The following is a 25,856-nucleotide window of genomic DNA, read 5'->3' as shown; positions in this document are numbered from 1 at the left end:
TCATTAGATATAGTCTTCAGAGGCTTTGCTTAAATCATATAGTTATAGTTAGTGATTTGTTCCTGTGTGATTTGTTGTCTACACTTCTGGGCCTACAGGAGAAACTCCATATAAATACTCAGCATTATTGGGGTCTCTGGTCTTCTCTTTCTTAGCTGGAGACCTCCTACCCTAAATAAAGAAGTTGAAGTGCAAGCATCTTGGGGTCTTGTTCACAAATGCAATTAACAGCAGGACAGGACTCAAAATGCTAAAACCAACTGTACCCTGAAAGTTCTGATGAAGGATCTTCTAAGGAAGTGACATGCAGCATTTTGAACAAGAGCCAACAAGACCAAGAGACAAGTCTGAACAAAATGTCCTTTTTGTTGATGAGAAAAAGATGCACATTTTGGTAAAGATCTCATTTCTGCTTTTGTTTATTTCTCCATTATCAATTCAGAAATAAACAAAAAAAAAACCTTCACAAAACTTAAACGTATCATAAAACACAGTTTAATAATTCAAACAGTTGAAATGGGTCTTTAAAAATCTGTATGCCGTTTCAGTTTGCTGAAGGCCTTTGCTCTCAAACAGCACTAAATGTTGTGAAAGTGTTGACACTTTTCCCTTTACATTTTTTATGACCATAAAACAGCTTGATATTTAAAAAACAAACCGAAAGTACACAGGAATATCCTGAAGGATTTGAATGTTCCAAGAACACATAGAAAACAGTTGAAACCATAAAGAAAAAACTAAATCTAAATATTCCTCAGATTTTACAGAACGACAAAATGGGGGAAAATGAGTTTATATTTTTGTACTCTTTTAAATAAAAGTTAACCGTTTGAACCCTTAAACAATGTTTTGTTTATATATCACCATCATTCAGCATTGACATGACTTTTATTGGTTTCAAGCATTGTTTTTAAATCTTGGATTTGAACTGTGGAAAATGTCCTATTCCTTTTTTTTTTTTTTTTTTTGGGGGGGGGGGGGGGGGGGGGGGGGGGCATATGCTTCATTTCACTTCTGAATTTCTTTAAGACATGAGAGTTTCCAGCATCATTTTTCACAGAGAAACTTCTGTTGAAGGCCTGGAGGGACCTGTGAGGTCATCATCTAATACTGGTGCAAAAGTCTGCTCTTTATTTACGGACAAATGTGTCAAACAACTGAGGTGAATGTGGGAGGAGCATCTGAGGACACCTGAGTGACAGGTGCTGCCAGTGGGAGGGGGTTTCAGCAGACTTGCAGGTCCAGCAGCTCATTAAAAGTCTTATTTACACAAACATCTGTACAGGAAACACACACATTCACATGTGAACTCACAATTGGCTGGACGCTCCACCAAGTTCCTGAGGGGATAACTGATCTACGTGTGTGTGTGTGGGGGGTCGTTTCAGAAAAAGCAGACTGACTGAGACATGCCCATTTCACAGCTGCATGATGGGAGCTTTTAAATTCATGGATGTCTCATCTTCCTTTTCATTGTCATGGTTGGAGGGGGGGTCCATGTTCAGCCAGTCTAACCCCCCCTGGGCCAGCTCAATCCTTCAGTTCTTGACACAATGAGGCTTTAGGACTAAAAGTGTAAAAACCTTCAGACTCTAAAACCCGGATCAAGCTCTGTGTTGGTGCTCAGCTGTCAATCATCTCTGACAGCTCCTGCAGCAGGTCGTCCTCCCCCAGTCCAGGATCAACGTCCCCGTCCAGGTGATCGTCAGTGAACTGGTTGATCAGCTCCTCGAAGTCGTCCACGGCAGGGGTCGAAGAGTCTGAGGTGGGGCGGGTTGTGCTGGTCCGCCTGGCTCTGGACTGGGTCGTGGTTCTGACTGACGGGCTGGAGTGACAGACACAAACCCGTGAATGAGAGTGGATACCCCCCTCCCCCGGAACTGCCATCAAAGCATCAGACCCAAGTGTTTTTCTGTACCTGTGAGGGACCGAGCATGTCTCTTTGATGGCCACGCCTGCCTTCTGGCCTCCACTCTGCTTGAAGACAGGGACCGTCTGCAGCTCCTCCTCCCCCGGGCTCGCCTCTTGCAGGGGGGTGGAGAAGCGAGGAACAGCTGATTTCAGCAAAGCCTCGGAAGACGGAAGAACCTGTGAGAAAAGACAACCGGTCAGAATCCACCTGATCAAACCTTTGAGCTCCTCACAGAGCGGGGGTCAGAGTCAGAGCTCAAGAAGACCCAAAATGCACAGACATAAACTACAACCGCAACCGTTCTGCTGTGGTTCGGTCCAGAACCGCCCCAGAGCACCTGAGCTCAGGTCAATGAGTGTCTGGCACCTGTGAGGGCGTGCATGTGGACTCCTGTGGGGCTTCCTGGACTGCAGCGGTGCTGTTCAGAGGTTTGACTGCAGCCACAGCCGATGGCTCCGCCCCCCTCTTCTTCTGGGCTGGCCTCAGTGGCGTGGCGAGCTTCACAACGGAGGGCTTCACATTCAGTTTGGGTCTCACTGGAATTAGAGTTGAACAGGTCAGACATGAAGCTAACGCTGGTGTAGGTTTGCAGAGCAGTTCAGTACCTTTGGACTCTCCAGATTGTTCTGTGGACCCAGTCTGGTTCTGGTTCTCTGAAGGGGGCGTGGTGCTTCTAGAGTCAGTCACATCTCCGGTTTTTCCTTGAATGGGCCCCTGCTGTGTGTTTGAAGTGCCTTTGGACCTCGGAGGTAACAGCTTGCGGACAGAAACTCTGGGCGGGTCAGCTGGGGAGGAAGGCTCTGGTGAAGCCGGGTCGGCCTTAACGGGGGCCTTCCTCTTCGTAGGGGGTCTGACGGCTTCAGCCTCAGGTGAATTGCTGGCTTCCTCCTCCCCTTCCTGCTGTCGGAGACGTTTCTCTCTCATTATCTCCTCGAAGGTCTTGACCTGGACGCTGCCCATCTGCAGAGATGAGACAGATGCAGAGAGCAACCCCCCCATCAGCCAGAGCAGCAATGAAAATGATCAACTTGGGAGTTTTTCTGTGTAATTTATAGATAAATTGATGAGTTTAAAAAAAAAAAAAGGAATTTTGTCAGAATGTTAAAACTAAGATGGGACAGCAGTCATAAAATTTGTAAATAACGTGTTTGTTGTGCGTGGATTTTGTTTCTGTGATTTGACGAACAACTGTGCAGAGGATTTAAATGTGAAGTTTCATTGGGATGAAGGTGGTTTATCTGTATGCTGTTTGCAGAGAAACATCACAATTTGCATAAATATTGAGGATTCTTTGCTTATGCAACAAAAGCCCATGTGAATGTAATAAATTATTCATCTCATGATCTAATCTGTGTAACAAAACAGGAAAACTTCAGCTTGTTTTTCACAGAACGATCGTCTATGTGGAATCAGGAATGTTCTCAGCCCAGATTTTAGTCACCTGAGCTTCTCAGATTAACGTCGTGCTCATACAAAATCTGTCGTCTCCCCTTTCACTGTTGATTATTTATCAGCCTCAAGTAAGAGTTTAAATAATATTCTTTAGAACAAACTGGTCCTTAAGATCTGCTTGTTTTCTAAATATCCATGTCCTACCTGAAGCCTATTACCTGGATCAGGTGTGTTCATTTCAAACCCAAACCAGCCGATCAGCTGTGAGGAGGGCAAGAATAACTGGAAAACATGCAGGATACTAGATCTTGAAAACCAAAGCTATAGAATAGGACGACATTTAAAGTCTGCTCTTCACTGGACCTGGCCAGAGCACAGAGCCCTCACCTGGACAAGCAACTATGATACAAAGGAGGGAGGGGGCAGCAATGTTGATAAGATCTGAACTGATTACATTAAAGAATTTGTCAACCATGAATGACAGCTTGAATAATACCAAAGATCTCTCACGGCTTACCTTGGCGGTCTTCTGCAACTTCTCCGTGGGGGGGGTCTCCTCCAATGTCCCGCTGGGATCTGTAAACATGCAGTTCAGTCAGTAAGCAGAAACGTGAGGGGCTTTTCCAGGGCAGCTTGGTTCTGCTGAACCAACAGTCTTACCTTGGGTCTCCAGCTTCTTGACTCTCAGCAGCCTCCTCTTCCTGGCCGGGCCCTCCTGGTCTCTGCTCTCCCCGCTGTCTGTGTCCTGCTGAGCCTGCAGCCGGGCTGCCTTCTCCCTACGGATCTCCTCCAAGGTTTTCACCCTGACCTTGCCCTCCTTCCCATCTTCAGGGGTGTCGGACTCGTCCGGGCTTCTGCTCACAGTTTTCTCCACAGGGCCCTCAGCTGTTTTTGAGATTCTGGCCCGTTTCTCTTCCTGTCTCTTCTTCTTCGACAGAACAATCTCAGAAAATGTCTTAATGTTAGCGACAGGGGCATCCTTCACAGAAACTGTTCTCTTGACCCCCCTGACGGTTCTGGCGGTGCCAGTCTTTGGGATCTCTGCAGGAGCATCTGGGGACACATCTAATGGAGCATCTTTCTGGCTCTTGGCTGCCTTCTCTCGTCGGATCTCTTCCAGTGTTTTGATGCGAATCTGCACCGGGTCTTTCACAGAAGCGCTGTTCTTCTCAGCTGAAGAACCTGAGGAAGGAACATTGTTCAGGTAAGCTTCACCTGCAGAAAGTCGGTAGCAGCTTACACTTTACTCTCCTCACCTGAGTGCTCAGCTGCAGCGGGACCAGAAAACAAGCCAAGTCTGTCCTTAACAGGCTTGGCACCTAAAGAAGAAGCACATCTTTAAGTACGAAAAGACAAAATCCACTCAGAAAGACACTGAAATGAAATGCTGCTAGAATCATGCCAACACGTTCACATTGGTAAGCCAGCATCACATTTCACTCACTGAAGACCCTCAAATTTTCATGTTTACAGGGCTCCAGACTAACTTTTTTCACTAGGAGCACAGTGGCCCCTAACTGAAAATTTTAGGGGCGCAACCAGAAAATTTAGGGGCGCATACCGTAAATCAACATTCTAACCAAATCTACTAATTTCCACTGTATTACTAATAAGTGCTTTAATAATAGATGCAGAAATTACAATGTGCTGTTTCAAATTCAGTGTCACATTTTATTCTGCACTTTTGAAGATGCAACAAAACAAAAGCATCGCTGTCATGACAGTACAAATTTATCTTTGTGACACCAAATAGGTGCAGCCAAGATGCACAATAAGCGTGTTTGAGATCACCCAGGTGAACTCAACGCTGCGCAGATCACCTGGTGTGTGACATATATTTTTGTTTTTGCTCCAACATCAACTGTCAATCGAGAAAGGGGTGGGAGCAAGGGGCAAACCTACCCGGACACAGCTGGAAACTGAACTGACTGAAAGCTGCCCTACAGACTACAAAACAATGCATTATGGGACATGTGTCCTGATGGTTTTTGCAGTGGAGTGATTAATTAAAATAATTTAAAATACCAATTCATTAAAAAAAAGGCTACATACATCACAAAACATTAAAATAATCATAAAATATATAATAACACAGATCATACTAAGGGGGAGAAGAATATTAAAACTAAATTGAATGTTAAGGACAATTCCAATTTCCTGTCCTCCTTCAGTCTTGCTGCAGATTCGCTTTCATCTCACAGCCCCCCCACCCCCCACCCCCCCCGGTCTCCCCAACGATCTAGGCGAGCCGCCGGTTCATCTCAAACACGTCTATCGTTGCATTTTCCCCACGTATTTTCAGTGAGTCTAAAACTAATGTTGTTTTTGCTCGCACATGTTTAAAGTTCAAGCCCCGTTAGCTGTCACGCATGTAGGTGTGGGACATTTATTCTCCTCAGCTGACCCGACTCCCGCGGGAGCGCTGTGCTGCCGTAACAACCGCGCAGGACCGTTTTCTGCGCCGCCGTAACCGTAACCAAAACCTAAACCTTCCTCCGGTTCTGTGCGGCCCAGAGAAAAGTTCAGCACGGACTGCATGTATTCAGAAAAGTACGAGCGAATAAATACGTTCTAAAGGAAAGTAAGGAACTCCTTAATGTGGTCCGGGGAGGGGGCTGTCAGGTTTCCTGCTTTCAAGCCCTGTCACTGTCCCGCCCCCAAGAGTCATATACCCCACTGTGATTGGTTGGTCATCTCCGTGCACGAAGATGAAAAGTGTCATTCATTAAAACTGGCGGGCTGCAGTAACATTAAACCTTCATATTAAGGCGGGGACCGCAAAATATCATCTTGGGGGCCGCAAATAGCCTGCGGGCCGCGAGTTTGAGACCCCTGCTGTACACTCTGGCACTGGTACACTAGCCGCAGGTGGGAAGAACGAATCAATAGTTCGCTTACTCATAGCTAAGACGCACATATCAGGTTTTGATATTTGTCTCTCCGTTTCCTTCCCACAGATGTTTACGCGCACTCGATTATCTCTAGGCCCCTCCCCCTACACGCATTTTAGCCACTCACAGTGGCTGTCCCTATTCTTCTCACACGCAGTGGCCGCCTCGCACACAGGCATCACGCGAGAGTGTACGTGCTCGCGTTTCATGAGTATGTGCGCGAGTGTATGTGTCTGCCTGCGTCCGTGTGCGCTTGCGTCTCATTAATTATTTCATTGATCATTGACGTGCCCCTTCCACGTTTGATGTATAAAAAATACGGAGGGTGGGGGAGGCAAATTTACTGGTCGCGCATGTGCGACTGGAGGTAATATTCAGTCGCACACTCTCAAATTTTGGTCGCAAAATGCGACCAATTGCTCGCAGTCTGGAGCCCTGTGTTTAGCAATTGCTGCATTCGATTTTGAGTAAATTTCAAGCTCAAAACTTAACTGAAAAAGCTAAACACAAATAAAAGCAAACAGTTAGGGTGCTTTCTTGTCCAGGACATTTGAACATGGTGTTGTGATCTACACTACCTTCTAGAGTGGGTGCTGATGGCTCCTCAAGGACCCCTCCAAGACGCTCGGCCAGACTCTTCCTCAGCGGCAGACCCTCTCTGCCTCTTCCGCCTACAGATAATCAGCGGATCAGCCTCGTACCTCATCAACAGCTTCTGAGATTTAGAAGAAGCCTGCAACATTACCAGTGTGGGGCATCCTCAGGCCAAGCCTTTCTGAAACCCCCCTCTTGGACCGGACCATGACTTCAGATCCAGGCTGGCCTGCTATGAAACAGAACAGACCAGAGCACTTTAAAGTCTGGATCCTTGGAGGAACACCACAGGACACAAGGACAAATCGAGTCTAGAAGACGGCCTTTCTACCTCTGGACTGAGACGATGTCGCTCTGAAGAAGGCCTGGATGTTCTCCTTCTCCCCGTTGGCGACGCCTTCAGCTCTCTGGCCGAAACCAGTCCTCATGCTGGCCATCAGAGCCTTCCTCAGACGGATCTCCTCCAGAGTGCTAACTCCAAATGTGAGAGCTTCACCTGCACACACACATCACAACATTGGTCCAGAAGAAGCATACCAAGCTGTACAGTAAACTGTTTTAACTGGACCCAACCTGTTCGCTGTAATTTCCTGGGTGAGGGGCCGACTCTGTTGTCCTCCCCCTCCTCTGAAACACACAAAAGAGTCCCATGGTTGAAAACGGTTCATCTCTGACTGGCAGCTAAAAAATTCAATTGAAGCTCACCATCTTCGTCCTCATCATCATCCGCCGCATTGATCACTACAGGGGGGTGGGTGGGGCTTGGGACAGGCTCCGTCGTCTCTGTTTTGATGACTCCTCTAAGCTGAGGGTTAGTGGAGGTGGCGAGAACAACAGGTGGGGCAGCGGGTGTGTCCTCAAGGTGCTCTTCCTCATTCTTGTTCTGACCTGGAAGAACCACAGTCATCATCATTAAGCCCCAGTTTTTCTGTTGCAGCTTGGTTCAGGGTAAGGAACCATTCTGCAGCTAAACCCAGCCTGTTGGGGAGGGGGCGGAACTTCCTCTGAGGGACTGAGGATCAAACTCTGTTCCTCTGGCTTGTAATTTACCCCAACAGTGTCAAACGTTCAAAAGTTTTGTCAGTACAGATCAGATGAGTTTAAAAGGTTTATCAACTTAAGCACAAAAAACTGATATATCAGCACCGCAGTAAATAATTAAATTCCAAATATCTATTGATATAACTTTATGATTTATGATCTTTTAAGGAAAACCCTCCAAATCAAGTTAGAATAAAGAAAAACATAACTTTTACTTTCTGCATGTTTTCTCTCATGAAAAATGGTGAAAACAGTAGCAGTGGTTAGATTCCAACACAGTGACTCTTGTTCACTTACTTTGATCCGGTGGGACGAACAGGCCCTGAATGCAGCGCGGTTTCTCATGAAAGAAGGCGCAGTGAGGCTTCTGGCAGCCGGCCGGCTGGTTCTCCCAGTAACAGGGGATCTCCTTTCTGTTTTTCTGTTTTGTGGATGACATTTAAGACATGTAGCAGCAGGAATGAAGGTTTCTATATTCACTTCTAAAAAGAAGCAATATTTATAGTAAATTTTCTTTGCAAGTAGTTAATGGAAAACTTTCAACAGTTGAACTTTGTCACAAGGTTTAGATTTCTGTTGTTGTTCGTTAAAAGCTGTCCAGAAGAACCAGGAATGGAGCATCTAACTCAGTTTAAGACGTTTTCTCCCTTCCATCAATGGTTTTTAGAGCTATGTATAGCTTCCAGGGGACAAAAATTAAAGGAGAGGTCCAGAGAATCTGGATTACTCCACCCACCGTGATCTCCATGTGGCGAAATTTGCAGGTGGGGCGGAAACAGCGACCTTCCTGCCAGAGGTTGCAGACCGTCTCGTTACCCATGGCGGCTTCACAGTGTCTGAAGGGGCAGCTGTCACCCTACAACAGAACCGGTAAACTCGTCAGGCCACTTACTTTAACAGGAAGTAATTCTGCATGGTGGTGCGGGGCAGCGGAGCAGCTCACCTTGGTGCAGGTGGAGTAGTAAAAGAAGTAGCAGTCATCTCCATGGTTGGTCATAGTAACACTGGGGCACGGGAGGGACCCAGCAGCCGGTTGTGGTCTTCAGGGCCAACAGGACTCTTTCTGTTCAAACCAAAAAGATTATGGTGAATCTCATCCAAGTCATTTTTTAACTCTAGATTGTAAACTTCAGAAAACAAGATGGGTGTACGAGGCATCTGTGGAACAGAAGTAGAGCGGTCGACCTGTCTAGAGCGTCTACTGATTAACAAAGGTTAAATTGAAGGATTTTTAAGGACACTTAAAATCTAATTTAGGATTGTATGTACAAAGAAAAGAAAACAAAGTCCACAGTTTCTTGTGCTATATGTGCGATTTGATCGCCACCGTGCCAAGTTTCAACCTTTTTCAGCAAACTGTACAGTTTGCACCAACCGGATTTCACCACCATATGATTAAAGTAATCCCCATTTTCAAGTAAACTCTTCATGAATGTGCACTTTCCCGTTTTCCCGCAGCAACAAGCATGAGCTCAATAGCAGCAGAGGTTAAAGATATTAGGATGTTTTACTTTTGTGACGGGAGGTTATATTGCTTTGACAAAAAATAAATAAATAAATCAAGATCCATTCACCTGAATTTAAGACAATTTAATTTTTTTTCGATCCTAATTTTACCAAAAGTTCAATTTAAAAAGTAAAAATTAAATTTGCTGTGAGCGGGTTTGATTTCCAATCGGTGTACCTGTGTGTTAAAGAGCCCTTGGGCAAGACACCAAAGTCCATATTTCTCTGTGTGGCTTGGCTAGTGCCTAGCATGACAGCTCTCCTACAATCAGTATGTGAATGTGGATGAACTTGAGTGAATGGGACTCAAGACTATGAAGTGCTTTGGGCCTTAATAAAAGGTAGAAAAGCTTGTCTAAAAAAAACCCTAGTCTGATTATCTCAAAATCTCAATCAGAATAAATATTCAAACAAGTAGAAGTTAAGCTAATGGTCCCCAGCTAACATTAGCGGCTCAAAATCAATGGCGAGCAATATTGGAGCTATGCAGCTGCAGTTTTGAGGCAGATGTAGCTCAGACGAGGAAAACAAAGACCAAGATGAGGCGGTTAGGAGGAGCAGAGCAAGGAGACTTTAACCTGCTCCTGATTTTCCTCTGCTCCTGATCAATCATTATTTGAATAAAGAAATACTCCGAAACAAAGTTTTAGTCTTAAATTATTTTATAAATGTCCTCCATATTCAAAAATGCTAAAGAACGTTTTAAAAACGCAATTTTAATTGGAGTTGGTCCTTAAAGCATCACAGCCAGTAGATTAAAAGCCAACATAGAATCTTAGCATGAAAAGATTCAAACGGACAGGTGGCAGGAATGTCACTTTTGGACATTAGTGTGATAAATATCTTTGTGGGTCTGAACTCATCTGTGTTTTTTGTTTTGTAGTCTCCAGATGACCAGACCTCACAGACACTGCTGTGGCTCTCTTCTCAGTTGTCGTGGTGACGCTCCTGATGCTGCCATCAGTGGTCCCACAAATCTGCCTGACTCATTTCTTCTACTCTTCGAGTATATCCATGCTCTGGACCCACAGTACCCCAAAAACTTGAACTTGCCTTCACATTTATTCAGAACGCTGTCATGAGCCGTGAGGACAGCAAAGCACTGAAAAGACGCTTAATGACGCTGAAGAATTTAGAGTTGAGTCAGTCTCACAGAATGGACAATTTGTTAGTTTAAGTGTTATGCAAGTAATGTTTTTGTTTTTTGTTGTGATCATTTGCTTTTTCTGCCGTACCCTACAAAACCAACACTTTTTGTTAATATGTTGTGTTGCACTCTTATATTGCAGTTTTATTGCACTGATTCTTCATCCTCCTGAAATTTGTGTCTTTTTTTTAAAGAGTGATTAAAAAAAGGTGTATTAAGGAATCACTATTGTGTGGCTTTCATGTTTGTTGGTTGTCATCAATGTTGGCTTATAAAATGTTGTAGTGTGGCAGTATCAATACCTCTGTTTCGAATACTTTTCAAGTCCAAACATTTTAAGCTGAAGAAATTTTAATATTTTCAATACTACACACATTTAATGAGTTAGATCATTTATAAAACATTTGAGTGCATTTAACATATTATATGAGTTGAATAATATTATAAAAATATAGTTAAAGTATTCTTTTAGTTGGAAAATATTAAAAACTTAGAGTAAATAATCTCTTATTTATAAGTTGAAGAATCTTAATATTTGTAAAATGAAATAATGCAAATTTAAACCATCTAAAAATGTAAATTTTAATGAATCTAAACTTAAAAAATTTCATAACATAACTTATATATTGTTGTGTAATCTGTTACAAAATAAATTTTAAGTTCAGTCAACTTGTTAGGCTGTGATCGAGTGTCAAATCAGACAGAAAAACCCCAACTGCAAGTCTTAACTTCCTACTTTCTTTGAAAACAAAAGATCAAATTTCACACATTTTTCAAACTAACTCTAAACGTTGATAATCCTCAACTTTTTGTGAGCAAGACATCTACCCCCAAAAACAGCCAATTTGCAAATGCGTTCATAATTTCCAGTGAAACTTCAAACCGCAGAAAGAGAAAATACTTTACATTGAATGCCCTCAGCTTTACATGAAGCTGCGCAAAAGAGGGTCACTCACAGAAACTCTTATAATTTAACTCTGCCTCTTCACAATGAAGCACACAACACCCCTGGACAGAATACACAACAGCCAACATCAAAATGGACCGCATTCTTTCACACACACAAAATAACACAATGACTGAATTGCCACTTACACTACCTGGACTTTATCAGTTGAATTTTAACTGTCAATTTTTAACACTGTAAATACTTATTAATACCTATCACTACTATTTTTTCCATGTACATTGTGTGTGTGTTTGTGTGTATACAGCACTCTGGTTGGATGCAAACTGCATTTAGTTCCTGAGTACTTGAGACATGTGCTGTTGACAATAGAGTTGAATTCTATTCTATTTGCAGAATGAGATATAAACAATGATCGAGGTCTCACAATGCAATAAGCTCACCTGTCTGCAGGCCAGACAGGTTTAATAATCAGCACAGGTTTAAAATCTCCCTCCGAACATTCTGAGCTCTCTTAAAACCATTCCAACTAGTCTTTTTTAATGATTATGCAGTTTTTTTGCCAAAAAACAAAGAAACCTGTTATTCTCTAGGACACCTTCTGCAGTGGCAATATTTAGAAAAGTTGGCACAAACCACCACCCCCCCTCCTTGTGGAGCAGGTAGCGTATTTTTCCATGACATAATTACAATCTTTTCAAGCTGCCTTTTTCATCTACTCCTGATTCACACCGATTTAGATCAAAAAATATTCAGAAATGCTATTTTAAACAGAATTTTCTTTTATAGGTCTTTCATAATCAGAAAAATGCCACAAGAACATGTTAAAAACACATCTTTCAACTGAGTGGGTCTTTAATATTTAATATGAAGGCATGACAGTCAGCTGACAAGATGATGCAGGAAAAACATCAACTACAAGTCTGTGAGTGGCTTACCTGGTTGGGTTGAACAGCAGCCTCCCCTCTGAATGCACTGCGTGAACGAAGTCTCCGCTGTTGTGTGGAGTCCTGAAGGAACACTTGATCCATGAGACAAGAGGAATAAGGGAATGGAGTGCCCAGAGAACCTGGTCTTCCTATGACAGCCCTTTCCTGAGACTCTGAGAGACATCTTTTTTCCCGACAGATCGCTAAATCACATCAACAGCGTCTGCAAAAGTCTTTAGTTGTTGTTGAGTTGTGTTGTTGTTGTTGTTGTTTTTTTTTAATAAAAACGGATTAAATGAAGTGGAAGGGGCATAAAGAGCAAAGCGGGGGGGGGGGGGGGGTAACTGATGCAAAAAAAGTGCCAAAAGTATTAAATATGTGGGGGGGAAAATCTTCAGCTTCTTCTCTGCCTTGATGGGGCTTCAAGCGAAAGTGGGGCAGGCAGGAGAAAGGGTTCTTCTTTAGATGGTGCTGCTACAACACCGACTGAAGAGGACAAAAAAATCTTCTGCCAACAACAAACTCTCCACATCGAGGATCTTCACAGAGAAAAACCTAAGGAACCAAGAAAGACACTCTGGGGGAAACTGAAGAAGGTTAGTGAGAGCAAAAACACAGAACACACATCAACACAACAACAATACAACACTTCAGAGATTGGAGACCCGAGTCTGCCGCTAATCCGGAACGACGACCGCTCACAACAAGAAATAATGGGGAATAACCGGAACAGTATTCAGGTCTATATAAAATTAGGACTTGTCTTTCCGCTTGTTGCCGTTAACTTCGTTCAAGTCCACATAAATTCCTACAACAATATTCCGTTTCTGAAGAATAACGCAGGAGTGATGTTCACACAAGGGTTAGCTAAGCGGCTAAAGCTAACCGACACTGACTGACGGATACGTTAAGGAAGTCTGGACGTTAACAGTCAGACCGAAAACTGTTAACTTTAAAGTTCAAAACCAAATTCTGAGCTATTTCACTGAGATTTTCTAAAACATGTAGTTCACTTAATAATAATCTTGGTCGGAACTATGAAGGCCTCGCGGCCTGAAGCAGCCATTAAATTAACTGCTGACGTGACGTGAGCCTCGTAACCCGCAATGGATGAAAGAATTACGTGAAGCATATATTTCTGGTCTCTTGGTCATTACCGGCTTAAGGTTTGAAATGTTAAAGATGAAGAAAAACCACAGTCTTCGTCAGGGAACGCCACCGCGGGTCAAAATGGCGGTAGCAGAGGTTCGATAAGGAAGGGGCGGGGCTTGAAGCTGCTTTGACGTTGACTGGGAATATTGGAACAGTTGAAGCGTGCAAGTTACCTATTGACTGATAAACATTTGACACAATTTATCTTTCGCTTGGAATTTAAATTGACAATTTTTAAATAAAGAATAACGTTCTTGGGTAACTTATCAGTTTATCATCTTAATAATACAGTGTTTATTATTTAGTTAATAAATGAAGTACAAAAAAGTGTACCATTTATTAACTAGGAAAAAAAATCTAACTTTTGTTGTACATTCAAAAGTAAAGTTTATACATTCACAATATTTTTTGGAAACAACACAGTTATAAAATAAATAAATGCAGAAATATTAATCTGATCAGAATGGATTGAAGTGTAGTTTAGGGCGTCCTGCAGAGCTCTTCAGAACAGGAAGACAGAATAAACTGTGTCAGTCTCTGTTACCCCTTTGGGAATTGACAAACAGAAGAGCATCCTATATTCTCTCAAGAAGGACAAGAGAGTATGAGTGTGACATTTAGTATTTTTGACGTTTAATACAAAAGTCAAAGTTATACCTTATGTATGCATTATAATAGGACTTCTGTATAGAGTGCACTTTTTCATTGTGTTACTCAAGTAAATAACTAAATAACTAGCTGCTATTCACACCTGAAAAAGAGATACGAAGCCAAAGGCTCACTTGCATATGCAAAAAAGTTAAAATACTCAAAATGGAATAAGTGTGCAATTTATAGGCAAACACAAACAAAACAAAATAATAGTAGGAAATAAAAAATGCCTAGTTTGTGGACGGTGTCATTGGGTGGCTCTTTTTTGCACATCTTTGAAAAAAGAAAAAAGAAAGGAAGGGAGGTTTCTAAAAATGCGTTAAAAACGTGATGAAGACGGAGGTAGCCTTTGTCTGCATAAAAACTTTGGTTCACTACGCTTGATTCCGTTCCTGTCCTTCACGCAGAGAAACGCCCCTGCTGTGTGACGACACGCTGCTACTGCAAAAAAGACCGGAAGTTGTTGCCTGTTTTATCGTCCAGCCTGTGCCGATTATTAAAACGGTGAGCGGGGTTTGACAGCAGTTCCAGACTCCCCCTTGACGGTGCTGGAGTCGCATGTCTGCCTCACAACGCTAAGCACACCTTCTTTCGGTTGTTTCAAGACCAACGGACAAAAAACAGCAACAAAGCTAGACTCTACCGTCCCTCCACTGCCGTCATGGATTCCACTCAGGTACGTGGACCCTTAGGATTTTGTGTGGTTAGCAACCAGCAGCTATTAGCTAACTGACAGCAAGCGGGGTCTTCAGGCGACCCGAAAGTGACTTGCTAAGGCGGGTCCGACAGGTAACATGCTAACATTCATGTTGTAGCGCGCGCTCACTGCATTTTGTCGTATTGCAGCAGAAGAACGTCGCGGGCTTCTCTCTGGATCTGGGACCTTTGAAGGAGCCTATCGGGTTCATTCGGCTCCTGGAATGGGTGAGTCACGTCACTGAACCTGTTTGTGAGTGTTCGGGTTACTGCGTTTTTCAGTCTCCAAATTAGAGCAATCTTTCCCAACCGTCCTTGAAGCAGCCACGGCCCTGCAGACAGACTCTTATTCAGGTGTGTTGGGTCCCTTTTTAAAAATAAAGTTATTTCTGAAGTGTAAATTATTGAAACTCTCATATACGTGAGCTCTCAGTCCTCCAGGATGATCAGGTCAGAGATCCTGGACCCCTTGGATCCAGATCTCAGGTAGTAGGTTGTCAGCTGTTCTGTAAATGAAACTGAGGTCAAAGGTCAGCAGAAAAGCTTCCCTACTTTAAATATCTCGTTAAAAAAAATCACGTTTTATTCTTTGCCTTTGTATTACATTGAGAGAAAAAAGTCCTTCTGCCCTCCCCCTTCATTTGACCTTGTATATTCAAGTTTTCCAGAATTACATAGAGGAGGCTGTAAATGCTGTTGCCACCATAAACTGGATGACAGTTAGAGGCATGAAGGCGTGCTTCACAACCTTTTATTTGAACCTTTATTTATCCTGGGGTTGTTCAGTTCGATACGCGTTGCTCACACTCGCACAGTTTTACAACCACAGATGTGCCAGCACTGCAGCAGTTTGTCCACTGCCTTGCTTAACCAGGTCTTGAGCCAGAAGGCCTCTGCTGCTCCTGATGCTCCAGAACCTGGAGCTGCCTGTACCAAACCCTGTAGCAGCGAGTTGACAGCAGAAACCCGAGTCGTTCCCCGGGCAGCAGCTGAGCGTCGCATAGCTTGCATGCACGCCTGAAATATCCCCAGCAGGAGCTCAGGGACTTCTCTGAATGAGTTATAGTCCAGAAATGGAGGCTCTTGGCTGCTTAGCGACGTGCCTCTGTGTGTTTAAGGCGTAGGCTGGCGAAGTAGTGAGGGAGGGGGGGTTGCTCATTAACCCGTCTACAGGTGAATGTACACTGTATACAGCAGGTGTTAACCTCTGCAGGAGCATAGTAACACCCTTTCCTCATCGTTTAAATTTAGTTTATAGTTTTAGGTCAAACTACATCATCGCTTTGACCCCGGCGGATTATTTTTAGGCTGTAAAGTTCCCATCCAATCATCTTTTGAGCTATTTTAAAAGCATTCCCAGTGGTTTTTTTATGTATGGTTATTCTGTTTTTAGACTAAATTAAAAAACAAAACAAAAAAAAACTGTCATTTTCTAGGACATAGTTTCTGCAGAGCGGCAGTAGTTCATTTAAAAAAAAAAAATCACCTCTGAGTTGTGGGCGGGACCATTGGTGTGAAACAACCATCTATTTACACTCTCTCTCTCCAACATTGCTGGTGCAACTCAAATGGAGAGGAATCCAGCTGTGCAGTTTTCATCTAGTTGCTAGCTCGGACGAGGAAAACAAAGATGTACGGATCTAGTCGTCTACAAGTGGATGCATCACGATAGAGCGGAACAGGGAGCTTTTAGCCTGCCCCTTGGATTTTCTACATCACAAATCATTTTTTTACCCAACAGCATTTTATGATCTGCTTCTAATTTGATTGATTGATTTCATTTCAAGCATTAATTGTAGTCAATAGAATAAAAAAATCACACAAATGTATCACAATTATTTCAAAAATGATGACATGCATTGATAAAAAGAACCAGGAAAAAAAACAAAGGTGCATTTAGGTCACATTTGCTTCATTAAATATAGTGATCATAAACTAAAGTCATGTGGAGCTTGATTTATTGCTTGAAAAGGAGTGGGAAGAAGTAATCTTTTTATAATCCCACCCCTACTGAGTTCATTCATTTTATAGTTTTACATAGTTTCTGTAATCCAGTTCTGATCAGAATCTTTTCAAGTTACAACATCCAGTTCTTATTAATGATTTATTATCTTCAGAAAACATTCATCCATGATTTCAGTAAACAGTAACGTGAATCACACACCATGTAACAGATATGTAATACTCATTGGTTATAATCAGAATACAATTACATTAAATCCAGATATCATTGCAGCACATTGCAGATTAAGTTATAAAGTAACAATCGAGTAACAAAATTGAGTGCTTATTGATTATCCCCAGAAAGAATTCTTACATCTTTTCAGTAAACATGAATGATTCACACTTAACTGATATGTAATCATTTATTATCAATAGAACATATTATCACATCAAACCAGTGATTATTCTTACACATTGCAGATCAAGTGAAGAAAATCGACAGCTTATTGATTGTAATCATTATTGCACATTACACAATGTAATACTCATTTATTGTAATTAATCGATCTTTGAATGTTTCACCACAATCAAGTTCACACATGTACGGTATTTGGAATTATTCAAACACCTGTTCGTCCTTAACTCCACTTTTTTTTATATCCTGAAATCAGAGTTTCTGTATATATTTTCTTGAATATTTTAACATTGTTTGAGCTCATTACTTAACCCGTTCCAAAGTTTAGTGCCACACACGGACACAGAAACAGTTCTTTGTCATTCTTATCAATTTGATCTTGAAGTTCCTACATCCCCTCAGTTTGTAGCCTCCTACATTTTCTAAGAATTGTTTTGGATATTGCATAGTAATGATTTCCCACTGGCTCTGTATGGAAGTTGAGCTGTGTAAAACATCAAAAAGGTCATACAGTTTTAAATTGTTTGTATGATCAAGATAGACGGCTTTATGCACAATTCTGATGGCTCGTTTTTAAAGTAAAATGAGAGAATGTAGTGATTTACAAATACTTTAAATGAAGACATGCAATTTTAATCGTAATTTTCTTAACCTATGTCCTTCATCATCGGAAAAACGCAACATGTTAGAAAAACAAAAAGCAAAGGAGCGAGTCTTTAATGGGATCAGACCACTTGGGGTCTGGTGACTAAATAAAAGTTTGAAATTTTTATTACAATAGGATGCCTGCCGCTTCATATCCGAAGTGCCCCTCCCTGAGCACGAGCATGGGCTGGAATGTGGTGGTCAGTGGGAGTCGGGGCTCTGGACCAGGAGCCCCCGCCTTGTCTGCAGTTTGGGAGGAGTTAGAGCTGAGCACTGACCATGCTTGCTACATAGCTGCTCTGGGTTCTGCTTTAGTGAAATAAACTTAATTCCTCCCAAGAGTTTGAGGTGTTTTGCTCCATAAAATATAACTTAATGAACTTTATATAAAACATTACCCTATAAGTACTGTTGAGTGATTTTGGTTGATTTCTAGAAGTACTCAAATACTTTAGTGGATGTAAAATGTTTGCTGTGTGTTTCAACAAAATACGGTAGACTTAAAATTCTTGACTGTAAACTTGTTTGTATAATTCATGAAAGAGCGTATGGATTTTATCCAATCGTTAACTGAAACCATGATTGTGCTTTGTCAGGATTCCTGAAAATGTGCTGTGTTGCAATGTTGCAGACAGTAGTCACGTCTGACTGCATGGGGGGGGGGGGGGGGGGTACAAGCAAACTCCTCTGCTTCTGCACTCAGCACCTCCCCAGCATGCATTCTGATGAGGAGGACTGTGTGCTTCTTTGGGTCTTCCACTCATGTATTTCTTTGTATTTGCGCCGTTTTCGCCTCTGTTTTTGTGGAGTAACCAAACATATCATAAAGGTTCCTACAGGGGTGAAGGAGCAGCATACAGAGGGTTCATTTGAAGGTTTGTGGTGCTGGTTTGGTCCAATGACCCCTCACTAAAGCAGTGTTTATCTTGACATGGGTGGACGATGTTTCCTGTTCGGAAAAAGGATGTGAGTGTTGCAGGAAGGGGGAGGGCCGGAATAAAGCGTAGAAAAAACGGCTGATGTGATGCTTTCTGAAGCCGGATTGACCAATAGACTTGTCACCCCTTTCCTGTTCTGCCTGCAGGTTTAGAAACTTGAGGCAGAGCTGCCTGATTCTCGTCCTCGAGATCTATCACCCTTTTCCTGCACTTCTGAATTTCTATGAATTCTATGAACATTGTTTGAGTAGGATTGTGCTAAAACAGAGGAGGCCTTGTTTGACCTTTGGTTGTCCATATGCGGGCTGACAAATATGTAACACATGACCATGTCTTATGCTTGTGAGTGTGTTCTGCTGTCAGTCACATCACCTCCTCCTCTGCATCCACAGTTCTTTGCCATCTTTGCCTTTGCCACCACCGGAGGGTATTCTGGAACCACCCACTTCAAAGTCAAGTGCCCTGGGACTGGTGTTGAGAATGACGTCAACCCCGTGTTTGGATACCCTTTCAGGTGTGTAGGAACCAGTGCTCCCAGTCTGTCCCACTGTCACCGGTAGAACCAGGGTCTAAGTTTAGGTCTGCTGCCACCATGTGGTGGAAGTTTGCTGTGAATGAGCAGGGTTTGTAACTGAGATGGGTCCAGGTGTTGAACTGGCTCAGATTCCGGAGGGTTGTGTCTGCAGAGCGACCAAAGCTCATGATGACGACGCCCCCATGGGGTGTGTTGTGATACGTGTTTTTGTGATGTAACTCCTAATGTCACATCTCCTCCTTTCCTCTGCTGCGTTATTTTGGACAGAAGGGAAGCTCAGGTGAGCTGCTCTGCTCTGTGCCGTCTCACCATTCTGAAGCACCAGTCCTTCCAGCAGCTGCTGAATGGGCTTCTGCTCTGCTTCCCTCCCCAGGTTGCCGTCGAAACCCTACGTCATTCCCAGCTGCAACAGCACTGCCAACAACCAGACCTACCTGCAGGGCGACTTCTCCTCCTCAGCTGAGTTCTTCGTCTGCGTCGGCGTGTTTGCCTTCCTGTACTGCACGGCCACCCTGGTCCTTTACCTGGGCTTCCAGTACATGTACCGGCAGACGACCCGCGGCCCCATTTTGGTACAAACACTGTCTGTTCTAAAGAGAGGTCTGTCTTAAAAAGGAAACCTCTGAATTAAGATTTAGTCAAAAAAATGATCCACTAGAACCATTTCAGTGATGTCATAGTCAGTTTAGCTTCTGTGTGGGCCAATAACTTTAATTACTAGGGGTGGAACACATTATTTTATCAACAATTCGATTCATATCGTAGTTTGTGGTTGACGATATGATTCATAGTCGATATTGGTTCATTTTGAACGATCTGACTCCTGGTCCTAAAATCAATCCAGGACATCTTAGCCAAAACTTCAACCAGCGTCACTCAGAGATAAGTACCTTGTTACTGAACAGTGCAGGTGAAGTTTTCCACATTCGTTGTAGTTCTTGCAAGATAATCAAGAGTAAATAAAATATGTATACAAACAAACAAGTAAATAAGAATTAATGGCAAATCCATTCACATTTTAGTTTCCTAAAGTTTAGCCCACTGTTATTTTTCAAATCAAAGTCCTCCAAAGGGAACATTATTAGAACATTCTACCACTCTGTATGGTCACATGTCTGCTAAATTCAAAGTGTTTCCACAAATTGGACTGGAATGATGACTTGATCCTTTTTTGCTGTCATCACGTGTGTGTTCTCTGCTGCGATGCAGTTGATCATTCTTACATTATGATAAAATCAACCTACCAGGCCTTAATACAAATGGTATTTTCCAATATTAATTACCAATTTATTTCCTATTCAAATTATTTTAGAATGATGTAGTTTGATTTGATTAACGTCTTGGCTCAGGCAGATCAATTGGTTGGATACATTATTTAAATGTTACACCCCCATTAATGATCACTTTTGACTGTAGCTCAAAGTGAAAGCTTCACCTGTGGACCCGTAAGGAACAGCACAGATATGAGAGGTTGCTTCCTGGGTTTCTACCACTTCAGATGCCAAGAGCTGATGTTCACATCACAACACGGACCTGCAGAGAAGTGGGGTTCCACAGTTTAGGTGTCTGAATCTCAAAAATATCCTATTTTCTTTGTTTCTAGCCTTGATTGCAGGACACCTTAAGAAGAAGGAAATCAAAGATGTCTTCATGATTTTAAAAAAAAACTAACATCAATAAATGTGTTCTAAATTTTTCTGGAATCCAGTGAAAGTAAGCAAACACGAAGGACGGTATAATAGTCCTGTCTGGGATTTGAAACCCAGCAACAGTAAACATAAGAAAACATAAAAAGTATACTCACCGACCACTTTTTTAGGTAAACTTTGCTGGTACCAGGTTGGACCCCTTTCTGCCTTAATCCTTCGTGACATAGATTCAACAAGGAAACATTCTTTAGAAAGTTTGGTCCATACTGACATGATGGCATCACGCATGTGCAGCAGGAATGTCGGTTGCACATCCATGATGTGAATTTCTCATTCCACCACATCCCTAAGGTGATCTGTTGGGTTCGGATCTGTTGAGTGCGGAGGCCATTGAGTCCAGTGAAGTCTTTGTCATGTTCAATAAACCAGTCTGAGATGATTCCACCTTTATGACATGGCGCCTTATCCTGCTGGAAGTAGCCATTAGAAGATGAGTACACAGTGGTCATAAAGGGGTGGAGATGTTTAGCAACAATACTAAGGTAGGCTGTGGCCTTGTCAGGATGCTCATTTGGTACTAAAGGGCCTCAAAGTGTGCCAAGAAAATATCCCCTACACCATTACACCACCACCAACCTGAACCGTTGATACAAGGCAGGATGGAGCCATGCTTTCATGTTGTCACCAACATCAGAATGTCGCAGCAGAAATGGACTCATCAGACCCTGCAACGTTTTTCCAATCTATTATTGTCCAGTTTGTAAGTCTGTGTGAATTGTAGCTTCAGTTCAGATCTTAGCTGACAGGAGTGATGTCCATTATGGTCTTCTGCTGCTTTAGCCCATCTGTCTCAAGGTTGGACCTGTTGTGTGTTCAGAGATGCTCTTCTGCAGACCTCGGTAGTTCTTTGTGTTACTGTTGAATTTCTATCAGCTGGAGCCAGTCTGGCCATTCTCCTCTGGCATCAACATGACATTTTTGCCCACAGAACTGCTAATACCTGGATATTTTCTTTCAGACCATTCTCTGTAAAGCAAAGAGATGATTGTGTGTGAGAATCCCAGTAAAAAAGCATTTTCAGAAATACTCTGACCGTCCGTCTGGCACCGACAACCATGAAAGTTCAGAGTGACTTGAATCACCTTTCATTCTGATGCTCAGTTTGAACAGCAGCAGATCATCCCGACCATGTCTACATGTCTAAATGCATTGAGTAGCTGCCATGTGATTGATTAGAAAGTTGTGTTAACAAGCAGTTGGACAGGTGTGCCTAATAAAGCGGCCGGTGAGTGTACATATTTTCTAACCAGGACATTTTCTGAGTCCTGGCCAAGAGCCACAGTCAGTTTAAAACTCACAGACGCATTAAATAATAAAACATTAAAACATTACGGTCATTAATAAAAAACCTTAAAACAGCCAAAACAATCAAATACTGAATCACGAATCAGTGAATCATAAAAATAGTTACATTTGTGATTGGGTAAAACAAGAACAGTATTGTTTCATCTGTTCAGATCTCTTCATCCTCTCCCCAACACTGCATTTATGTAAAACAAAACCTCTTTACCATGAAAGACTTATGCTTTGATTTTGGTCTCAACCAGGATCTGGTGGTGACAGCTGCCTTTGCCTTCCTGTGGCTGGTGTCCTCCTCTGCATGGGGCAAAGGCCTGACTGACGTCAAATGGGCCACAAACCCAGACAACCTAGTGCTTCAGTGCACTAGTGTCTGTGAACCAGGAGAGTTCCCGTCTCTGGGCCGCCTCAATGCCTCTGTGGTGAGTTCATGCATATTGGTTCTGGCTTCAGACCTTTTTTTTTTTTCCCCACACGAACATACTTTTGGCTATCATTTTTCTCATCTCTGAAGGATGCAGCGATGAGATGTCTGTAAAGTTGCCTAGCTAAACAGTTCTGCAGGGTTTGATTGAGGCCAAATAGAACTTTTAACTTTCTTAACTCGCACCAGGAATGGTAACTTGCTGCAGAGCAGGAGTTCAAAGCAAACCAGTTGAATAGAAGAGTGAACTTCCCTCTAGTTTGTAGCTGTAGAAATCCTCGAGCTGCCTTCTGCTGTCTGTGGGAGGGGTTGAATCACCACTGCAGCATCAGCGTTTGTAAAGTATAAAATCGTTGCAACCATTATGTCTGTCTCCAGAATTGTCTGACTTATCCATGCAAAGTTTTCCTTTGATGCAGTTCTAGCAGTCTATTTGACAGTCTGCTCAAGTGTGAAATCTTGTTGGATTTAATGACAAAATCTGTTTGAAATTGTTCTGTAAATGTGCAAGGAGGGGCTAAAAACTAGCAAAAGCTAGTTGACAAGTCAGGTAGAAGGTGCTTTAATTTTGAAACTTGATTCATAGCTGTTGTGTGCAGAACATAATAGTCGCTCTGTAATCTCTTTAGAATGTCTGGTGAAAACGATTCTTGTCCTTTTTTGGTTTTTCAGTTTAAGATCAGTGCCCACATTTGTAGAGGTGGCTCATCATGCTGTTATCATTAGTGAGCAGCTTTGTTGAAGTCTACATGAGTGTGGGTTCATTATTATCTCAAGTTTGGAAGTCTGACATCCCTCTTATCCACCTGCAGATCTTCGGGTTCCTGAACCTCCTCCTGTGGGCCGGGAACTGCTGGTTCATCTACAAGGAGACGCCTTTCCACAAGGACCCCATCCCAGTGGAAGGAGGACCTGCTGGGCCTTAACTGCGTCACCTCACCAAGGGTGCTGAAGCAAATAAAGTCTAACCTCCTCCCTCCCTAAATATCCACACTGGTCGGCGTCTAACATCTGAGATATTTCTCTGAAGGTTCCCTCTGCTCTCCTCTAATAACTTGTCAGTTCAAGAGTTTCCAGTCTTCTTTTCAGGCTTTATCCACCTTTCTTTGAGCTTTTTCCAGGAGAGGTCTCCAGCTTGTTCCTTTGCTCAGATGTTCAACACTAAACTGAAGTGATCCAGAAAGATCCCTGTTCCCTTTCAAACTTCTGTTCTCAAAAGTGAGAACTCCTCTTTTTTTTCCTGCTTTTAGCTTTTCTCTGTTAAACTGACTAAAACTTGGTTGTGTTTAGATGCAAGTTTTCAGTTAACAAGACACTAAACTGGCTGATTTAGTTTGCGTGAATGTGCAAAACACCTGCCAATCACAGCCAAAGCCTTTCTGTGTACGTTTGTTTTTTATTGACTTTTGTTTTTTGTCAAGTCTGAATGTGTCTGTCAGCAGAGCTCGGTTTGATCCACCAGTATTGGTATCGTTTTGAAAACACTGAAATGAACAGATGAGCTTTAAGAGAAGTATTGATGTTTATGTTCTAAATGATCTTTCTGTATTTTACACATCATTTGTTTCAAATGTAACCATGTTTTTTTTTCTTAAAGTGTGTTAAACACGAGAGCTGCACTGCTGCCAGTTTCTGTCTCCTTTCTTCATCCTGGGTGTGACGGTGAGGAGGTTCACCAGCATCTCGCCAAACCATCGCACGTCTGACATGTGAACAAAATAATTTAGCAAACGTGGAACTCAGGCTGTCAAAGTTCACATTTTTATGTCATTACAGTTAAAGTTTGTAAAGATTTTAGGCAATATCTGAGTGTCGTGGGTTTCTTTGCATGTGATGCTCCAGAATTGAGCTGTTGGCACATTTTGAGATTAAAACTAACCTCTGGCATCTTTTTTTTTGGCAAGTATCATTTCTGTAATCTGCATTTCTAACTATAGTGAGGCTAAATCCAGCTTTATTACACACACTTTATCAGTCATTTTGCTTTTGATTTTTTATTAGATACGTATTTACTCTTTATAAATCATTTTAAAGAAAACTTTTGAACCTTAAAGTTAGGCTTATGTTTTTCTGTTTTTGGCAAATGGTAGTTATTCTAAAGATGCTTCAATTTCTTTTTCATATTTGTTTTTCCATTTTCTGACAATGTTTCAGAGCAGTATTAATATCAACTCAGCTTTTTTTTCCACAAAGGATTTTAATCATTGGTTGTGGAATGTATTGCATTTTTGTACCAATATAATTTTTTACGTGAATATTCTTCCTCCTTTAGCCAATTTAGCTCCTACCATTTACTTTGGCAGCTTTTGCCATTAATATTAGATTTTTTGCATCAATTTATTTTTTTATTTTTTGCAGATTGCCTACAATGACTTCCTATTCATCTAGCAAAAAAGTAAAGGAAATGTGTCATGAAGAACAGGTTTGGGAAAATATAGATAGGCCTTTATACTAACTTTCATTAGACGATTTGATTCGTTGTCATCCAATTGTTAGATTGGCTGTCCACTAACCCGGCTTTCTGTTGTGTCATTACACAAACAGCTTCCTAAATCAGTTTAGTTTGCATTGTCAATCCTATTGACATTAAAATAATAATGTCAGTGTGTTGGAATTCTTTCTTAAGCTTGTTAACTGCTCCAGGGTAGTCTGTGAGGACCAACATTGATGAAGGCATGACAGGGTCTCAAATCTAATGCAGAAGCCATCAAGAAGGGGATGTCAGAACAGTCTATTACCCCAGGACCAGATCAGGGCTAGTGACTCTGTTGGGCTCATCTGTGCATGCTTCAAGCCAGTAAAAAAAATGCTTTACCCCAGGAAAGATCTAGGGCTGCCAAACAGACAGTATGGGGCCTCGGGGAAGGTGGAGAGGGCAGGTGCAGTAAGCAATTCTGAGAATAACTATCTTTGCAGAGCAGAAATCCAAAGGACAAGTAGCATTGTCAGATTTTGATATGGAAAATTGTGATTTCTTCCTACAAAATGCATGTGTCCTTGGCTCTAGAGCTCAGTGCTGGTAAGTTTTGTGTTACACTTGGTGATATAGGACTTGGTTGCAGCTGCTTGGCTCATGGAACCCATTACATGAAACTCACTCTCACTGTTCTGGAGTTAAAGATCCACGCA

The 25,856-nt window shown here is 42.2% G+C and overlaps 2 protein-coding genes across 5 annotated transcripts; one reads left to right on the top strand and one right to left on the bottom strand.

Annotated features, from left to right (window-relative positions):
• Positions 1–389: 389 nt before the first annotated feature.
• On the bottom strand, positions 390–13,614 carry zc3h11a (zinc finger CCCH-type containing 11A). 2 transcript variants are annotated; one of them, XM_078948061.1, is made up of 17 exons: positions 13,477–13,614; positions 12,329–12,400; positions 8,774–8,893; positions 8,567–8,686; positions 8,128–8,251; positions 7,495–7,677; positions 7,363–7,416; positions 7,121–7,285; positions 6,941–7,021; positions 6,774–6,866; positions 4,561–4,623; positions 3,965–4,486; positions 3,822–3,880; positions 2,518–2,872; positions 2,279–2,448; positions 1,919–2,088; positions 390–1,825 (listed from the first exon to the last, which is right to left on the bottom strand). In XM_078948061.1, the coding sequence occupies exons 3-17, from the start codon at positions 8,825–8,827 to the stop codon at positions 1,624–1,626; spliced, it is 2,415 nt and encodes an 804-aa protein (XP_078804187.1). In that variant the 5' UTR covers positions 8,828–8,893; positions 12,329–12,400; positions 13,477–13,614; the 3' UTR covers positions 390–1,623. The 2 variants fall into 2 exon arrangements, with proteins under 2 accessions (XP_078804187.1, XP_011473524.1); XM_011475222.3 differs by lacking the exon at positions 13,477–13,614 and having other exon boundaries at positions 12,329–12,741.
• Positions 12,775–24,619, top strand: sypl2a (synaptophysin-like 2a). 3 transcript variants are annotated; one of them, XM_011475220.3, is made up of 7 exons: positions 12,775–12,915; positions 14,530–14,798; positions 14,972–15,046; positions 19,153–19,274; positions 19,669–19,867; positions 22,552–22,725; positions 23,540–24,619. In XM_011475220.3, the coding sequence occupies exons 2-7, from the start codon at positions 14,784–14,786 to the stop codon at positions 23,651–23,653; spliced, it is 699 nt and encodes a 232-aa protein (XP_011473522.1). In that variant the 5' UTR covers positions 12,775–12,915; positions 14,530–14,783; the 3' UTR covers positions 23,654–24,619. The 3 variants fall into 3 exon arrangements, with proteins under 3 accessions (XP_011473522.1, XP_011473521.1, XP_078804188.1); XM_011475219.3 differs by having other exon boundaries at positions 14,969–15,046; XM_078948062.1 differs by lacking the exon at positions 12,775–12,915 and adding an exon at positions 12,969–13,059 and having other exon boundaries at positions 14,969–15,046.
• The last annotated feature ends 1,237 nt before the right edge of the window (positions 24,620–25,856 follow it).

Source organism: Oryzias latipes, chromosome 5, assembly GCF_053564925.1.
Source record: "Oryzias latipes strain Hd-rR chromosome 5, Olatipes_Hd-rR_3.1".
Classification (NCBI taxonomy): Eukaryota; Metazoa; Chordata; class Actinopteri; order Beloniformes; family Adrianichthyidae; genus Oryzias; species Oryzias latipes.
The sequence above is the reverse complement of the archived record's forward strand: the minus strand, read 5'-3'. Positions and strand labels throughout refer to the sequence as shown.